This window comes from Medicago truncatula, chromosome 7 (genome assembly GCF_003473485.1).
Source record: "Medicago truncatula cultivar Jemalong A17 chromosome 7, MtrunA17r5.0-ANR, whole genome shotgun sequence".
NCBI classification, from domain to species: Eukaryota; Viridiplantae; Streptophyta; class Magnoliopsida; order Fabales; family Fabaceae; genus Medicago; species Medicago truncatula.
In genome coordinates, this window is record NC_053048.1 from 54,848,150 (window position 1) to 54,862,895 (window position 14,746).

At 32.2% G+C, this 14,746-nt stretch overlaps 2 protein-coding genes and 2 non-coding genes across 6 annotated transcripts; 3 read left to right on the forward strand and 1 right to left on the reverse strand.

Moving 5' to 3' along the window:
- Window positions 1–1,817: 1,817 nt before the first annotated feature.
- Window positions 1,818–1,890, reverse strand: TRNAR-CCG (transfer RNA arginine (anticodon CCG)). The gene has a single exon. It is a non-coding gene; the product is annotated as a tRNA-Arg (tRNA).
- Window positions 1,891–3,595: 1,705 nt separating this feature from the next.
- Window positions 3,596–8,747, forward strand: LOC25499715 (uncharacterized). The gene is made up of 10 exons (XM_013595115.3): window positions 3,596–3,826; window positions 3,905–4,010; window positions 4,086–4,190; window positions 4,779–4,856; window positions 5,385–5,440; window positions 5,859–5,916; window positions 5,992–6,117; window positions 6,237–6,332; window positions 7,255–7,326; window positions 8,431–8,747. Exons 1-10 carry the CDS (start codon window positions 3,729–3,731, stop codon window positions 8,491–8,493), a joined length of 858 nt encoding a protein of 285 aa, XP_013450569.2. The 5' UTR covers window positions 3,596–3,728; the 3' UTR covers window positions 8,494–8,747.
- A 551-nt stretch (window positions 8,748–9,298) lies between these two features.
- Window positions 9,299–9,433, forward strand: LOC112416870 (U6atac minor spliceosomal RNA). The gene has a single exon (XR_003007382.1). It is a non-coding gene; the product is annotated as a U6atac minor spliceosomal RNA (small nuclear RNA).
- Window positions 9,434–10,646: 1,213 nt separating this feature from the next.
- Window positions 10,647–14,299, forward strand: LOC25499717 (probable low-specificity L-threonine aldolase 1). Of its 3 annotated transcripts, none has more exons than XM_024769644.2 (10): window positions 10,647–10,933; window positions 11,346–11,799; window positions 12,308–12,419; window positions 12,528–12,578; window positions 12,998–13,069; window positions 13,168–13,300; window positions 13,554–13,612; window positions 13,712–13,812; window positions 13,940–14,006; window positions 14,106–14,299. In XM_024769644.2, exons 1-10 carry the CDS (start codon window positions 10,924–10,926, stop codon window positions 14,142–14,144), a joined length of 1,098 nt encoding a protein of 365 aa, XP_024625412.1. In that variant the 5' UTR covers window positions 10,647–10,923; the 3' UTR covers window positions 14,145–14,299. The 3 variants fall into 3 exon arrangements, with proteins under 3 accessions (XP_024625412.1, XP_013450571.1, XP_024625414.1); XM_013595117.3 differs by having other exon boundaries at window positions 10,648–10,847; window positions 14,106–14,293; XM_024769646.2 differs by having other exon boundaries at window positions 10,648–10,847; window positions 11,352–11,799; window positions 14,106–14,291.
- The last annotated feature ends 447 nt before the right edge of the window (window positions 14,300–14,746 follow it).

The window sequence follows — 14,746 nt, forward strand, 5'->3', positions numbered from 1 at the left end:
ATCTATATACTGTTCCTTCATTTCTTTCTCACCATTAATTTTGCTTACTGAATTTTAATTGAAAAAATTGATGATGGCTTTCTTATACGTGACCTTTTTTCTTGTATTTTACTGGTACAATTTTATGTTTTTTCTTATACTTGACATTTGAAATGTTGTTTCATAAACATAATCCATAATCCTTTGCTAAAGATGTCATCTTTCTTATCAATCCAATTACCTACCTATTACTTCTAATTAGCTATCAATCTATCTTGTTTTGTGTTGTTTTTCTTGATGTTCCCTTTTTTGTAGTGTGGTGAGTGTTTTTGATAGCTATCCCCTTTTTTGCTATAAAAAATAGCAGTAAAGTTTAATTAAAGTCTGTCAAATTAGTTCTTGTAGTTTCCCACGTATAAGCAAGGGTTGTAGCGAAAGAGATGAAGAAGAAGAACTGCCATGAAGAAGAAGAAGTAACGATTTAAATTTGTTTTCTGTTAAATCAAAGTAAAATTAATTATATCATAAAATAAAAGCTCCAAAGTGTAAAACTCATAGGTTTGGTGGTGCTAATTCTATAATTCAGTCAAACTTATTTGTTCCATGTTGTCAAAAAACTATTGGCCATTTTAGTTTGGAGTATTGTTACATACAAATATATGGGTGTACGGTAGAAGGAGCCTTTTTAGTCAGGATCAGTTTAAGAATAAGACCACTAAAGCTATCGTTTTAAGCCCACCAAATACCAACAAAAATATAATTTTCATTAGATTTTTTAAGAATTTTTTTTCATGTTCCAACAAAAAAGACCTCATATATTCAATTTTGTTTTAGGTCTCATTTACTATTAAAAATTATTGGGTCGACACTACTGTCAATTTATTAATGTAAAGTATTAAATCAACTCATTAAAAAACACAATATTGATATATTAAGGTGCTTTTTGATATATGGATAATTGTTGAAATTGTTTTTTCTTGAGAATAATGCGTGTAAATTTGTGTTTAGAAAATGTTTTCTAAAATCATGCATGCCCTTTCATTCTGACATAATCACGTTTTTGGGTATAAATGATGCCAAGGGAAACAAAACATAACATAACAGACAATGAAAGAATCAAGGAAAGAAAACAAAAGCTTAAACTAGCTAAAGGATAAATGGACCCGCATGGCATCACTCAAAAGAAAGCTTCTAGTATTTATTTTGTACTATAAAATTCAATATTGACTGATTAATTTGGAGAGGATGAACCATATTGTTTACTGCCGGGAAGCTCAATTGAAGATAGAGCAAACACCTTATAGACTAGTCTAACATATAAATTGCTAGCATCGAAACGATTCGAACCTGAGATATTAAGAGATCAGATTCTCATGTCCCAAGCCTGCATCAATATATCAAATAGGTTTAAATGAAAGTTCAGTTTTGATTCTCGTTTCTCCTTCTCTAGATCACAAGGATTATCATACTTGGTGCGAGTTCAATGCACTTCACGTTAATTTAAAAAACAAGGACAATTTGTAGCCAGAAATCTTCAATTTCTTATCACAACTTCATGGTTTTAGCGTAGACTCATCGTTCTATCTCATAAATTTTAATTGATAAAATATATATTTTTAAAAATTATGTATTAAAAAATATATCGTCAGCGCTCTAATCCATTTAATTTGTAATGTGATATATTTTGAAAACTTTGACTAAAAAATATAATATATATAAAATTGAGGGATGAAACTAAAAGTCAATGCAAAAAACGGACACCAAAAATAATTGTTGCAAATACTACTAATCAAATAAAAACCGAAAACAAAGCTGAAATATTTTAGATTGATAAAAAACGTTCACGATGGGACTCGAACCCACAATCTCCCGCTCCGGAGGCGAGCGCCTTATCCATTAGGCCACGCGAACATCTGTTGTCATATTTTCGTCCTTTACGTATTTAACCTCTACTCATCAATTTCCACAGTTTTAGGTTTTTACTGTTTTTAGACAAACAAAATGTGAATGGTCGTTAAAAATTCAAACACAAATACGCAAAAGAGCCCATATTTATGGATAATTTAGTCATTTTTATCTTTTGAATACAATATTAGTCATAGATGATTGAAGACGAAACATGTCATTTTCACCTTTGATTATCACATATAGCGGTTCAATTTTATTTTGTGCTTGGGAGGAGCAATATAATTTCAATTTTTTTGGTTTCTTGGAAACTTTTTTTCCCTTCTATATGTTCGAATTGGTACTTTTCCTTCTAGTACTCCTTGTACAAAGAAGGTAAAGTTGATTGTTTAATTTAATATAATTTTAGCATTTAAACAAAATCTATTTATTTACAAATTTCAAAAGTGTACCGTAAATACTAGACATTTACAATTTAAAGGAACAAACCGACAATATACTCAATGTATAGGGCAATACCGAGGCGGTGTCTAGGGTGGGAGACCTTAATAGGTCTCCTACGGTGCATAACCTCTTTTTTTTTTTTTTTTTTGGAGCAAAATAACCTTTTAGAACTGCTAGATTGATCAAGCTCATTAGATCATACTATAAACCAACCACACTTGATTATTTCCTTTTTGTCTTATTCTCCCACGGCTAAGCTTCCAATCCTTTCCCTCTTCAATCTCATTCCCCTGCACTTTTTTCTTTCTTTCTTTTACAATAGCAAGCTTTCAACACTATTATGTGCAGATTTCTCAATCATGTAGAAACCTATTTGTTCATTCACCACTCTATGTTCCTATATTCAAATAATTGTTTATATGTCTCAATAAATTAATCCTCAAATTTTGCATGAACTTAAAAAGAATGGTTTCAAATTTTCATATCTATTGAGAAAATAAATTCAGAGAAACCCATTAAATAATAAGATTGACACTTTACTAATCATTAAAGGTAAAAGAACAAATCGTTGATGTATATTGAGGAATAAATGAAACAGGATTCACACTTTTCATAACATTCAAATGAAAAGATTACATATGCAACAAAGAACACAACCCATACAAATTACAACAAAAAATCAAAATTTTCAACCATTAAAGGGTTCATTCTTCTTCTCACACTTTATGGTACAAACTTTCGCTGTTAGGAGCGACCCTCTCCGCACCTCTTTGAGTTTCTATCATCCAACACGAGGATATCGAAATGGTTATGGGTTTATTTGGTTCATCAGTATAACTTGTTTTCCTTTTATCTCTATGGACCTTAAACTTGTCACTGCACCATCAATGATGCAAGCTCCTTTGTTGTTGGTTCTGCATATCTGAGTTGTTTGAGAGAAAAAGAAAGAACACGAAAGTGTTATGGGAGAGAGAAAATGATAATGAAAAAAAAGAAAGTATTAGGTGTAGACACACATATAATAAGATTCATAGGGAATCATAATCCAACGGCTAATAGAAGTTTCACTAATTTCTTTCACAAATAAAAAGTTTCACTAGCTTGCTCACGGTAGGAGACCTGTTAAGGTCTCCCACCCTAAACAGGGCCGCAATACCGATATACCCTGAACCCTTTGAATGTTTATCCATTGAAAAAATAAAATTGAACTAAATTAATTTTATTAAATATAATAATATAAGAAAATGAATAAAGAAAAATGTATGTTTAAAATTTTGAGAATTTACGAAGAAGAAGTGTTTGGTTGGAGTGGGAAATTGCAGTTCTTTTTTGTGAAGAAGATAGATAGATAGAAGAAGAAGTTAAACCTAAACTCATTGAATTGAATTGAATTGAATTGAATGGCTTTGACAATCTCAAACATACTTCATTGCCCTAAATTCAACAACAACAATAATTCATCCAACCATTTCCGTTCCCAATTTTCAACCTCTCTCAGGTAACACTCACTCCTTCTTCTTCTTCTTCTTCTTCTAAAAAAACACTGCTTTCTTACTGGGTTTTATTCAATTTTCAGGTTTCCCAAGAAAACATCATGGATTAACCCAATAATTATCTCTGCTTCTTCTTCTGCATCTGCTGCAGGAAGCACTAATCCTAACGATGACTTCAATCCTTATGAGGTAGCTACTCAATATTCATTATCTTATCTTATAAAATTCTTTATTATTGTTCTTATTATTATTATTATTATATAGATTTTAGGTGTAAGCCCTATTGAGAAATTTGACACGATCAAAGCAGCATATACTAAGAAAAGGAAGGAAGCTGAGATTAAGGGTGATGAACAAACTGCTTCCAGAGTATGTTAACTAACTGACTCTTCTCTAAAAAAATTATTTTGGAAACTGCCAGTGTTATTTTTTATTTTACGAACAAACTATCACTTTAATCCCTAAACTATATAAATAGTCGGTCCTTAAAGTATATCAAATCGGTCAATTTAGTCTCTAACATCTTAATAGCAAGGATTAGATTGATGGATTTTATTTACCTTAGAGACTACTTATTATATTTACATAGTTTAGGGACTAAATTGAAGAAGAGATAGTCATAGTTTAGGGACTAACTTGATGGTTTATTTATTCTTATTGTATGAGATGTGTAACTTGATGATGATATATGAATATTATTACCATCATGTACAAGAGACAAAAACAAAACCACAAAGGGTAGAATTACAAATTATTTTTCGCTCGATGAATATTATCCTCTATTTTGAATTGCATACTCTCTAGACCAAATTAAGTGACTTTCTACAAATGTGTCCCATACTGCTTTTAATTATTTCGTTTTTTATGAGGTTGTTAGTAATCCATATTGTTATATGTTTTTCTTAAATTTAATGTACTAACACATGGGATCTTGTGTATTGTGAATGCATGATCCAGCTTGAAAAGGCATATGACAAAGTTATGATGGCTCAATTGAGTAATCGGAAAAAGGGTGTGACTTTTGGATCTTTTAAGGTAAACTAGGGGAGTCTTTCTTTTTCGTGAGCATTTGAAATTGCACACAGAACATGAGGGCACAGAGATGCTTCTTGTTTAGTTTGTTTTGGAGATTGAAGCTGCTTTGTTAATTTAATTCTGTATGTATTCTACATTCATTGGACTTCCTTTGATGAAGCAGCAATAATTTTTACAGAACGTCTCTTTTGACTTTTTTTTTTTTTTTTTTTTTCAGCTCAAAATGAATGTAAGCTGCCTATAAATTATGCATATGAAGAATTTCGGACGAATTAATGTCTTATGATCTTGAATCCTTAACAGTTAACACTTTTCATTACGACGAAATAACTTCCAAAATTATGATTTATCATTATTCTTAGTCATAGAATTGTTGTTATACACAAAGTCTAGCTACATAGCATTTTTTGCGTCAAATTAATTCACCCACATCATCTATGCTATATTGTGTCCTCTTCCTATATCCCCACAATATTTCACGCTAATATTTTGTTTATTTGCTTCTCAAAACTTTATCATAATTTGCAGGTTTCAAAGGACATAAAGTATGCCGACAAGCAGCCAGTTATACCTTGGGGACCAAGGTTTGTTATTGCTTGTCATAGTTCATGACATGATAGTTTTGTTGCTGTATATTGTTCTACGTTGCTGCAGTGTGCTTGGGAATTGTCTCCATGAATTGTGTTAATTAGGATGTCTTTTATACATCCAATTACTCTTTTATTACTGCTTAGAGAAGATCACAGTATCTCTCCCTTATGAAATAGACATGCCATGAGTAATTTGTATTTAGATTAATTTATTTTCACCTACAGTTTGGTAGGAAAATCTCATTTTTCCTGTGTGTTATGTATATCTGACATTCCTTTCCACTGTCAAGTTATCATGTTCTACATTTTCTTCTAGTTAAAATTTTTCTTGATATCACTAAGCAGTGTCATTCTATTATCAGCCACTTGGGTTGGATTTTTTGACATTATTTGTACTTCGATGCAATTTCAGGTTTGCTAAATCAAGTGAAAATGATATGCGCATCAACTTGGCAATATCTGCTGTTTTTGTGAGTAGTAAATGAGTGGTTGATTTTATTTAATTATTTTGGAATATGCTAATGCTCAGAATTGTCTTTCTGCAGACAGCTTGGATCGCAGTCACTCAAAGTGCTGAATATAAACCTTTGCAGTTTTTAGCCTTTGCTTTCGTTTATAGGCTTTTTGAGAAGTTAAAATCCTTTGAATCTCCAAAAAGCTCCACAATTAATGTGAGTTTCATACTCTAAGACGGCCTATTCATTAAAATCTTTGAATTTTCTGCTTTTTAACCATGTTGAATTATCAATAGAATTGTATAGTTCATTAATCATGATAATGGTTGCTACAGGAAGATGGTGAAGATCCAGGAGAAGGACTGCGCATGGGAAAGAGACTGCTCCGGTCACTGGCCTTGGTTTTTGGATGTATAGCTGTTTCATCCTTGGTATGATGATTCATCTGATCTTTTGGTGTGATTCAAGGATCACTTCTTTGATATCCCAGTTTATGGGCCTCTGTAATCTACAATAATTAACATGGAAGCTGATATAGTGTATGTATGTGTGTGTGAGATTGTCTTTTTAAACAAACAAAAAAAGGTGGATCGGTTCGACAGTTCATCTTGCTTTCACGTTTTACTTTAGTTGAAACCAAATTATTTTTCATCGTGATGTTCCGCAAAGATGCATTTGGATAATTTTCTCTTAATCTTTTTGGAACTATTATCTGAAGACAATTTTTAAAGAAGAAATTTGTGGTGGCTGATTTACAGAAATTAGACTTTTGTACTGTGCTGGACTTCCACTGGGATTGTAGGACCAAATTTGTCAAGTTATTGCATTTGGGAGAGACTGGACTTCGTAGATCTACATCATCAGATTAATGATGCACAAACTAATTTATATTATGCATTTTTAGTTTTTAGTTGAAAATGTTTTTTCAGTATGCTATTCAGTTATTTTGTTTGTCTCTCAGTATTCAATTTAGTCTAATACGCCTGAAGTTTTGTATTTTCTTCTTATCATGCATAGAGGAGTGCTATGGACACTCTCTAACACCCACTCTCTTATTGGACGAAATCCATGTGTTACACTCTCTTTCTAGCACTCTCTCTAACACTCACTCTTATATTGGGTGAAATCCATGTGGGTACCACACATTGGAAATGGATCCCACATAAAGTGGTGAGATCCACATGGGTTTCACCCAATAGAAGAGTGAGTGTTAGAGAGAGTGCTTGAAAGAGAGTGTTGCATTTCTCTCATACATATTATTGCTCCTCAAAATTATTCTCATACATATTATTGCTCCTCAAAATTATTTATGTTCCGGATAAAGATTAATAGTTTCTGGTACATTTTTTGCAGGCTTACACATTCGCTTTGAACATAGTCGAGTCTGCAAGTGGTTATATCCCATCTCTTCTTTACAACAGTCAGGTATAAATCAATTCAGCCCTTGGCTAAATCAATTGTTCAGAAACCATGTGAATAATATGATGCGCGTCATGCAGTGTATTTTTCTTAGGAACACTGGATTTTTTTTTCTATGCATTCTTTATGTGAGTTTTCTTATAATAAAATGCCATTTTAATCCTCATTTTCCTATGCGGTGAAGAGTTGCGATTTATGTTCATGATTCACGATTCAAAACCATGTCTTGGTTACATGACTGATGACTCATGAGTATTACATTTTTAATACATGGGCAGCTGTTTAGTTGCCATTTAAGTACGCTATACTTTTGCACTAGGATAACTAGTTAACTCTGTAGTCAAATAGCAGCTATAGTGGGGCTATAGTGTAGCAAAATGCCATATTTTCGCGATTTAGTACAAGGAATTGTCAACTAGTGGCTATAGCAGCGCTATAACACTGTAGCGTAGTGGAGTCTGTGTAAACCCCTATTTTTTGCAATGTTCGATTGACAAAATCTACCCGAAGTTTCTTAATGTGTATATATGAATTTGAGATTTATCATAAGATTGATTTTAACAGCACAGGCACTAACTACAGTATTTTTAAATCTTTTATATATATTGCAATTCACCTATCAATGTGTCCTTTGCAATATTATATTTCGTTAGTGTTATATATTCTCTCAACCGTAGAGTAAACTTATTGGTCCTCTTAAGATATATACAACATCATATCAGTCTTCCATATATTAGCAAAGTCAAATTAGTAATCATAATGACATCAATTTTATCCTTCAAAAACTGAGTTATTGTCATTTTAAGGATGAATTTGATGTTAATGATGTAAAATTGAAGGATCAATATGACGTGTTGAATACCTTTACAAATCAAAGGCCAGTGTCATGTCACCAGTTTGATGGCACAGCTGCTAACTCTTGGAAATAAGATCATACACCACATTTATTACCAGTGTATATTATTCTTGGTTGGTTGACTTAAAAATCATGGTTAATTAGTCTTGTCTTGAATCAGGATAAGTTTGATCTTGACATAGTTATCTATTGTCCCATTGCTCTATGTATGGGTTAATCAGCTGACAATATGACGATTTTCATTGTATTTGCAGGAGTTGATAATCACCGCATCATCGGCATTCATGCTTTTTATTTTGGGATCTTTTTATAGATAATGGACCTTTCTTGAAGACGTAGAAACCAGTCAATTTAGTGATGACCACAATACTGTGTTCCTTTTCCTCTATTGTCAACGGAGTTCTTTTGTTGTTTCACTCAAATTTTGTCAAAAGAGAAATACATTTCTTTATAAAGTAGGAATAGTGTTAATTTCAAGTTTTGTTCTATTTGAATGTTGTGTATGATGCTCATTTGGGCTATTATGTTCGAAGCTCCTCCCTAATTAATTACATGATTCACATTCAAGCAACCTTGCTTATACAAATGCATAGAAGAAAGGAAAAATATTAAGGTCTTGAAATTAAATCGTTGACCTTGAGATTTGCACATTCAACTTAGAAAATGTCTAAATAACCAACTATAACCAAAATTATTTACGAGCTTGAATAATTGTAATATTTCATGATCGTTGTCTTAGAATCATGTATTATGTACCAAGTTTAACTGGATATAATTAAGTCAACAGCTTTGATTTATGGTCAACCCATACTAAGAACGAAGTGTATTGGGCTTGAATGTTTTAGTTATTTTTTCCTCTTTACTATTTCCTTATTATTTCTTCTTCCTTTGCAGCATTCACGGGGAATACATGATTAAAATGGTACCATAATTGGGATGAGGTAAATTCCACCATTAGAAATTGGAGTTGGAGTAACAGAACAAGTTTATGACTATCTCTCCTCTATAATTACAGTTTATTGATATTTTTGTTGACAAGTACCATGAATAAGTCTCACATCGGCTACTACTAAGATTTTTGCTATGTTTATAACTTAAGTGTGAGAGCACCTGCGTTGTGTTGTGTTCGTGAAAAGGAGAGATGATTGGCATCTCCCCTGACAGGGTTATGGGAACTGCTTTCGAGCATTCCTGTTACACACACCCCGGTTAAGGCTATCCACCTCCTCGAGGTTGGATCTAAAACCATATGGTTGTTTGTTGGAAATAGTATACCATCTCTTACCATACTATGTACTAATACACATCTCCATACCTTTTATACGGATAGAAATTTCAAATAAATCCAACTAATTTTATTTTTTTTTCCTTCAAAGAAGCTAAATTAACCACTCAAATTGACACCGGAGACAATCGAACATGAGACTTTGAGGAGGAGCACACTTCATGGTCTCAAGTCAATACCACCACGCCAACTCAAATAGGTTCTAACTAAATATTTTATTTAAGAGAATAAAATAAAATATATGACCATCAACAAACTATCTTCCCAGCACAAGATATATCAGAGAAGACAACCAATAAATACATCTAGCTTTCAACGAAATCAAGCAAACATTAGCCAATACCCAAACATAAAACAAATGTTTTCACACTAATTATGAAACTAATAATGTAAAACAACAAATTAATCACCAGAAGGAAAGAAGTTTAATATTCTCCAAAAGCTGAAGAGGAGGGTTATCTTTGAGGCAGAAAAGCATACCATTTCATTCCTTCCAAATCACCCAAGAACTAGCTAATCAGGTAAAAAAACATGAAAGAACACCTTGATTTTGCATAACCTGAAGAATTACCAAAAATGATGAAAATGATCCACAATGGTAGATGGATCAAAATGTTTTAAAAATACTCTACCATAAAAATAAAATAGAAATATCTAACCAATAAACTTTTGAGTGAAGATTCAATTTGCTTCGTCACAACTTTCCTCAACTAAATTTACTTCCGACAAAAATAAAACTCATAAAGGATAAATTAGTCTCCGACTTAATATATAACAAAGGAACTAATTTATCTCCGATATAAAAATATCAACAACTACTTTAATATTTTTTTAAATCTTAAATGACTAAATTGGGTCTTCAATCTAAACTTTTTCCACAAAGTTTAATATTTTGTTGTATTGAATTGTATCTTCAGCAACTAACCTCATTTTTTTTTTGAGTCATTCAACAACTAACCTCATAAAAAGTCAATAATTAATATTATTGAGTGCAATAAATAATGTAACCTGTAGACTAAACAGTATTGTCATAAAAAATAACTTTTAATGAAATATTTTAATACTATATAATAATCATTGGCAATTTTATTATATATTCAATTTCATATTTTTTTTATTGTATTCTTAAATAATTACTCTATAAATATAATTATACATAAAATACTCCCTCTAGCCTCTAGGATACCTAGTAGAAACCATTTCATTGGTTGTTGTGTCTTGTCTTTTATAATATTCTTCATAGATTGATTAATAAATTGACTCAAATTTGTCCCATGCAATGCATTTCAGTCCAAATTGGTCTGCTTGATTTAATCTAAATTGAAAACACACACATTCATTTACATATTCATCATTGTGTTACTTACAATTTTGTTGGAATATAAGGTAATCACTGCCTCTTAAACTTCTTAGTTCGTTCTGTTCATTTTTCTGCCACTGATTCTGCTAGAATTAGTTGGATATGGCTAAAGGTAGTTTACAAATTGGTTAATACCAATAATAATAAGTTGGTGAAGATTAGTTATATTAGTTAAGATTTCTGTATAAAGTGTATCAATTTTTCTTTCAATTCATTTTTCTCTTTGTTGGAGTTTATCATGTTTCTCAACAGATTCTGTGCATGTGCTCAATGCTGTGTTTCATTTTCATAAGCTAAGAACTATGGTATAAAATTATATGAAAGATCCATGATGTATCATAGTCTATTATAAATTTGTTATTCTGCGTTATCCACGCTCGAAGCGTAGAGATAAGACCTGAATAGAATTTGAAGTTATGGAATCATGAATTTGTATATAATTGCTAAATTGATTTAATCGGTTCGAGTTAAATTTGGGAGAATAGGAGTGAGTTATGAGACTTACATTTTGAATTTTGCTTTAGTTGCAGAAAAAATGGTAACTAGGACAGTGGATCTTCGGTCAGATACAGTCACAAAACCGACTGAAACAATGCGAGTTGCTATGGCAAACGCTGAGGTCGATGATGATGTTCTTGGCCGCGACCCTTCTTGTTTTCGCTTAGAAGAAGAGATGGCAAAGATAACGGGAAAAGAAGCTGCTCTTTTTGTCCCATCAGGCACTATGGGGAACCTCATATCTGTGCTTGTTCATTGTGACATAAGAGGGAGTGAAGTTATTCTTGGAGACAATTCACATATTCATATTTATGAGAATGGAGGCATTGCAACCCTTGGAGGTGTACATCCAAGAACAGTTAGAAATAATGAAGATGGAACCATGGATATTGATTTGATTGAGGCGGCAATTAGAGATCCAAAAGGGGAGCTTGTTTATCCAACCACAAGGCTCATTTGTTTGGAAAATTCTCATGGAAAGTAAGCAATTCTTTGATCAAAATTTAACTCTAGTAATGTTTTGTTGGATACGGCTCATAGTTTACTGATAAATCGACATATCGCTGAAATAATAGAAAGGTACTGCAACTACTCTGCAGTCGGAGATGTAGGCAGAATTGGCCGAACGCCGTGAACAAACCTTGTGTGCTCGTTGTATTTTCGTTTATCGCATATGTTTTCTTTTGACTCAGAGATGCTGTCCTAGCATGTTTTTACAGTACTTCCATTATTTACATTTTCTCACAGTACATTGTTGCTTTTATAATCTGTTGCCTGTGAATGAAGGACTATAAAATGATTTAGTTTATAAAATGATTTATAAACATTTCATAAACTAAACCATTTTATAACTAAGGTATATGTTGATTGTTCAAGCAAAAATGTCGCCTTTTTAATAATGTAAAGTTAAAAATTCCTTCAATGGTTGTCTATATTATATAATGCATTCACAGTATGAATGATTGAAACTTTTGTTTCCTAAATGCAGCACTGGTGGTAGATGCCTTTCGGTTGAATATACAGAGAGAGTTGGAGAAGTTGCTAAGCAGCATGGACTGAAGCTTCACATCGATGGAGCCCGTATATTTAATGCATCAGTTGTGAGTACCTTTTGTCATTTATCATAAACATTGCTTTGAGTTCTTTAATCTGGCTCCTGCTATCATGCATATATAAACAACTCATGACAGAAAATTGTGGTTTTTCAGGCACTTGGTGTTCCTGTGGATAGGCTTGTTCGAGCGGCTGATTCAGTGTCAGTATGTGTCTTCTTTTACCTTCTCTTTTATTGGACATGATTCTTGGAAAGACTCTTCTAGAGTAAATATGTTCCAAAGTTAGAAAAAAGGATGTTTCTGTTCTTGGATTATCTAATAGATTAAAATTGTGATATACTTGTCGGTTTCCCGAGATGTTTCTTGGTTCATTCTGCAACCTTGAAGTACTCGGTTCGAAGCTAGCACAATTATTTTTTCGATATACTCAAAACTAAATTAAATGTGAATACTAATTCTTAATGGATCACTTTAGAAATAAACTCAAGAGTTTTTGCCAACATTTAGTATAGTGTCATGGCAATGACAATTTTAGGTATCTTAATGCAATTACCAAATTCAAATCAAAAGGTTATATATGAACTAACCAACTTGTGATAACTTTGAATATATATATGAATTAGGTTTGCTTATCTAAAGGTATTGGTGCTCCAGTGGGATCTGTAATTGTTGGTTCCAACAGCTTTATAACCAAGGTATTTCAAAATCGTTAATGCGAGTACAGTAAAAGTGATATTATTCTTTTTGAAAGAACTTGATATTATAACTTTGGTATGTATATCTGCTATTTTAGGCTAGAAGGCTTAGAAAGACCTTAGGTGGTGGAATGAGACAGGTTGGCATCCTTTGTGCAGCTGCACTTGTTGCATTACATGAAAATGTTGAAAAGCTAGAAAGTGATCACAAGAATGCTAGATTTTTGGCTGGTATGTTCTTTACAATGTTGACCTATCAAGTAAAGACACAAAAACGAACCAAACACAACTCTGATAGAAATAATTCATTTACAGCCACATTTGTCGGTGTTTGTTGTTCTCGGACACTGACACATGTTGGACACCGGACACCCTTCAATATCACGTAGATGTTAATTGGTTCACAAGCAATCCTAGCTAGCCTGTTTGAAGAAGTACAATTTAAGCGCACCCTTTAAAAAATTTCCTCTAACTTGTCCTTTAGATGGATTGAATGAAATCAAAGGACTGAGGGTGGATACATCTTCTGTGGAAACCAATATTGTAAGTATTTGGTAGAGTCCATTCATTCATACTAGTACAACAATTGCATTATTGTTTCTCTGATTACTTATGTGTTTAATCAATAATCTCTGATAACAGATATATATTGAAATTGAAGAGAATTCAGGAACCACAGCAGCAAAGCTATCCAAGGACTTAGAAGAATATGGCATACTTATCATGCCAATGGGAACATCAAGGTCTTGTCTGTCACACTCTGCATTGTTACTAATAATTGAAATTATTATTGATTAAACTTTTATTAAAGTAATTTATTCATATGAATCTTATCGTATCAAATTTCATTGGTTCATTTTCTCTTGACAGATTGAGAGTTGTATTCCACCACCAAATATCAGATAGCGATGTGCGATACACTTTGTCGTGTTTTGAGGTAATGAACTAGTGATCATTCTCCTTGTTTTGCTGTATATATTTCTTTTCTTTTTCTTGGTATATATTTTATGTTTCATGATTTTATTGAATGTTGCAGCGTGCTGTTGCTGGAGAACCAAATGAAAATGGAAACTAGTTGAAGAATTTCAAGTTTGTTAACTTTGTTTGAAAAAACAAATTTTCATTCAGTTGTGTGAATAAATATGGACCTTTTGTTTTGTTTGTAATTTTTAGGTGAACTCTAACCCAACACATTATTAAAATAATTAAAATTATTGGTTCATATTTTTATTGGCTAAGTGTAAGAATAGTGTGTTGGTTGAAAGTTAACACAAGAATTTCTCCAAATAAAATACAGAGCATGATATGATATGATATGATAAGAAGGTTTAATTCATAATTTATAGGTATAATTGTACCAAAAACTGCATCTCTAGGTTGTAATGATAGTATAAATAAATATTCAAAGGAACTGAACTTGAATAATGGAGAATTTAGTACAGAGAGAGATTAGAAGAGAAATGAGATCATCATATATTTCATTACCCTTTCTATTTGAAGAGGTTGTATACTGGAAACACGAGTATTTCTTGGTTGAACTGGAAACGTTGTATACTCATTACCGGGAAAAAAAATACAAAACGATAGGTTTGAGGTGAACTAAAAAATGTTGAAAGTGAAAGTGAAAATTAACATTTAAAATAATTAAATGATATGTATTTTGATGCGTGTGTCCAA

What these genes read in the sequence shown, in the direction of transcription:
- LOC25499715 (XM_013595115.3), top strand. Translation starts at nt 3,729, where the DNA reads ATGGCTTTGACAATCTCAAACATACTTCATTGCCCTAAATTCAACAAC. An exon ending in TGACTTTTGGATCTTTTAAG is followed by an intron (nt 4,857 to 5,384) that starts GTAAACTAGGGG and finishes CATAATTTGCAG; the next exon opens with GTTTCAAAGGACATAAAGTA. An exon ending in CAAAAAGCTCCACAATTAAT is followed by an intron (nt 6,118 to 6,236) that starts GTGAGTTTCATA and finishes TGGTTGCTACAG; the next exon opens with GAAGATGGTGAAGATCCAGG.
- LOC25499717 (XM_024769644.2), top strand. An exon ending in GTATATTTAATGCATCAGTT is followed by an intron (nt 12,420 to 12,527) that starts GTGAGTACCTTT and finishes GTGGTTTTTCAG; the next exon opens with GCACTTGGTGTTCCTGTGGA. An exon ending in GAGCGGCTGATTCAGTGTCA is followed by an intron (nt 12,579 to 12,997) that starts GTATGTGTCTTC and finishes TATATGAATTAG; the next exon opens with GTTTGCTTATCTAAAGGTAT.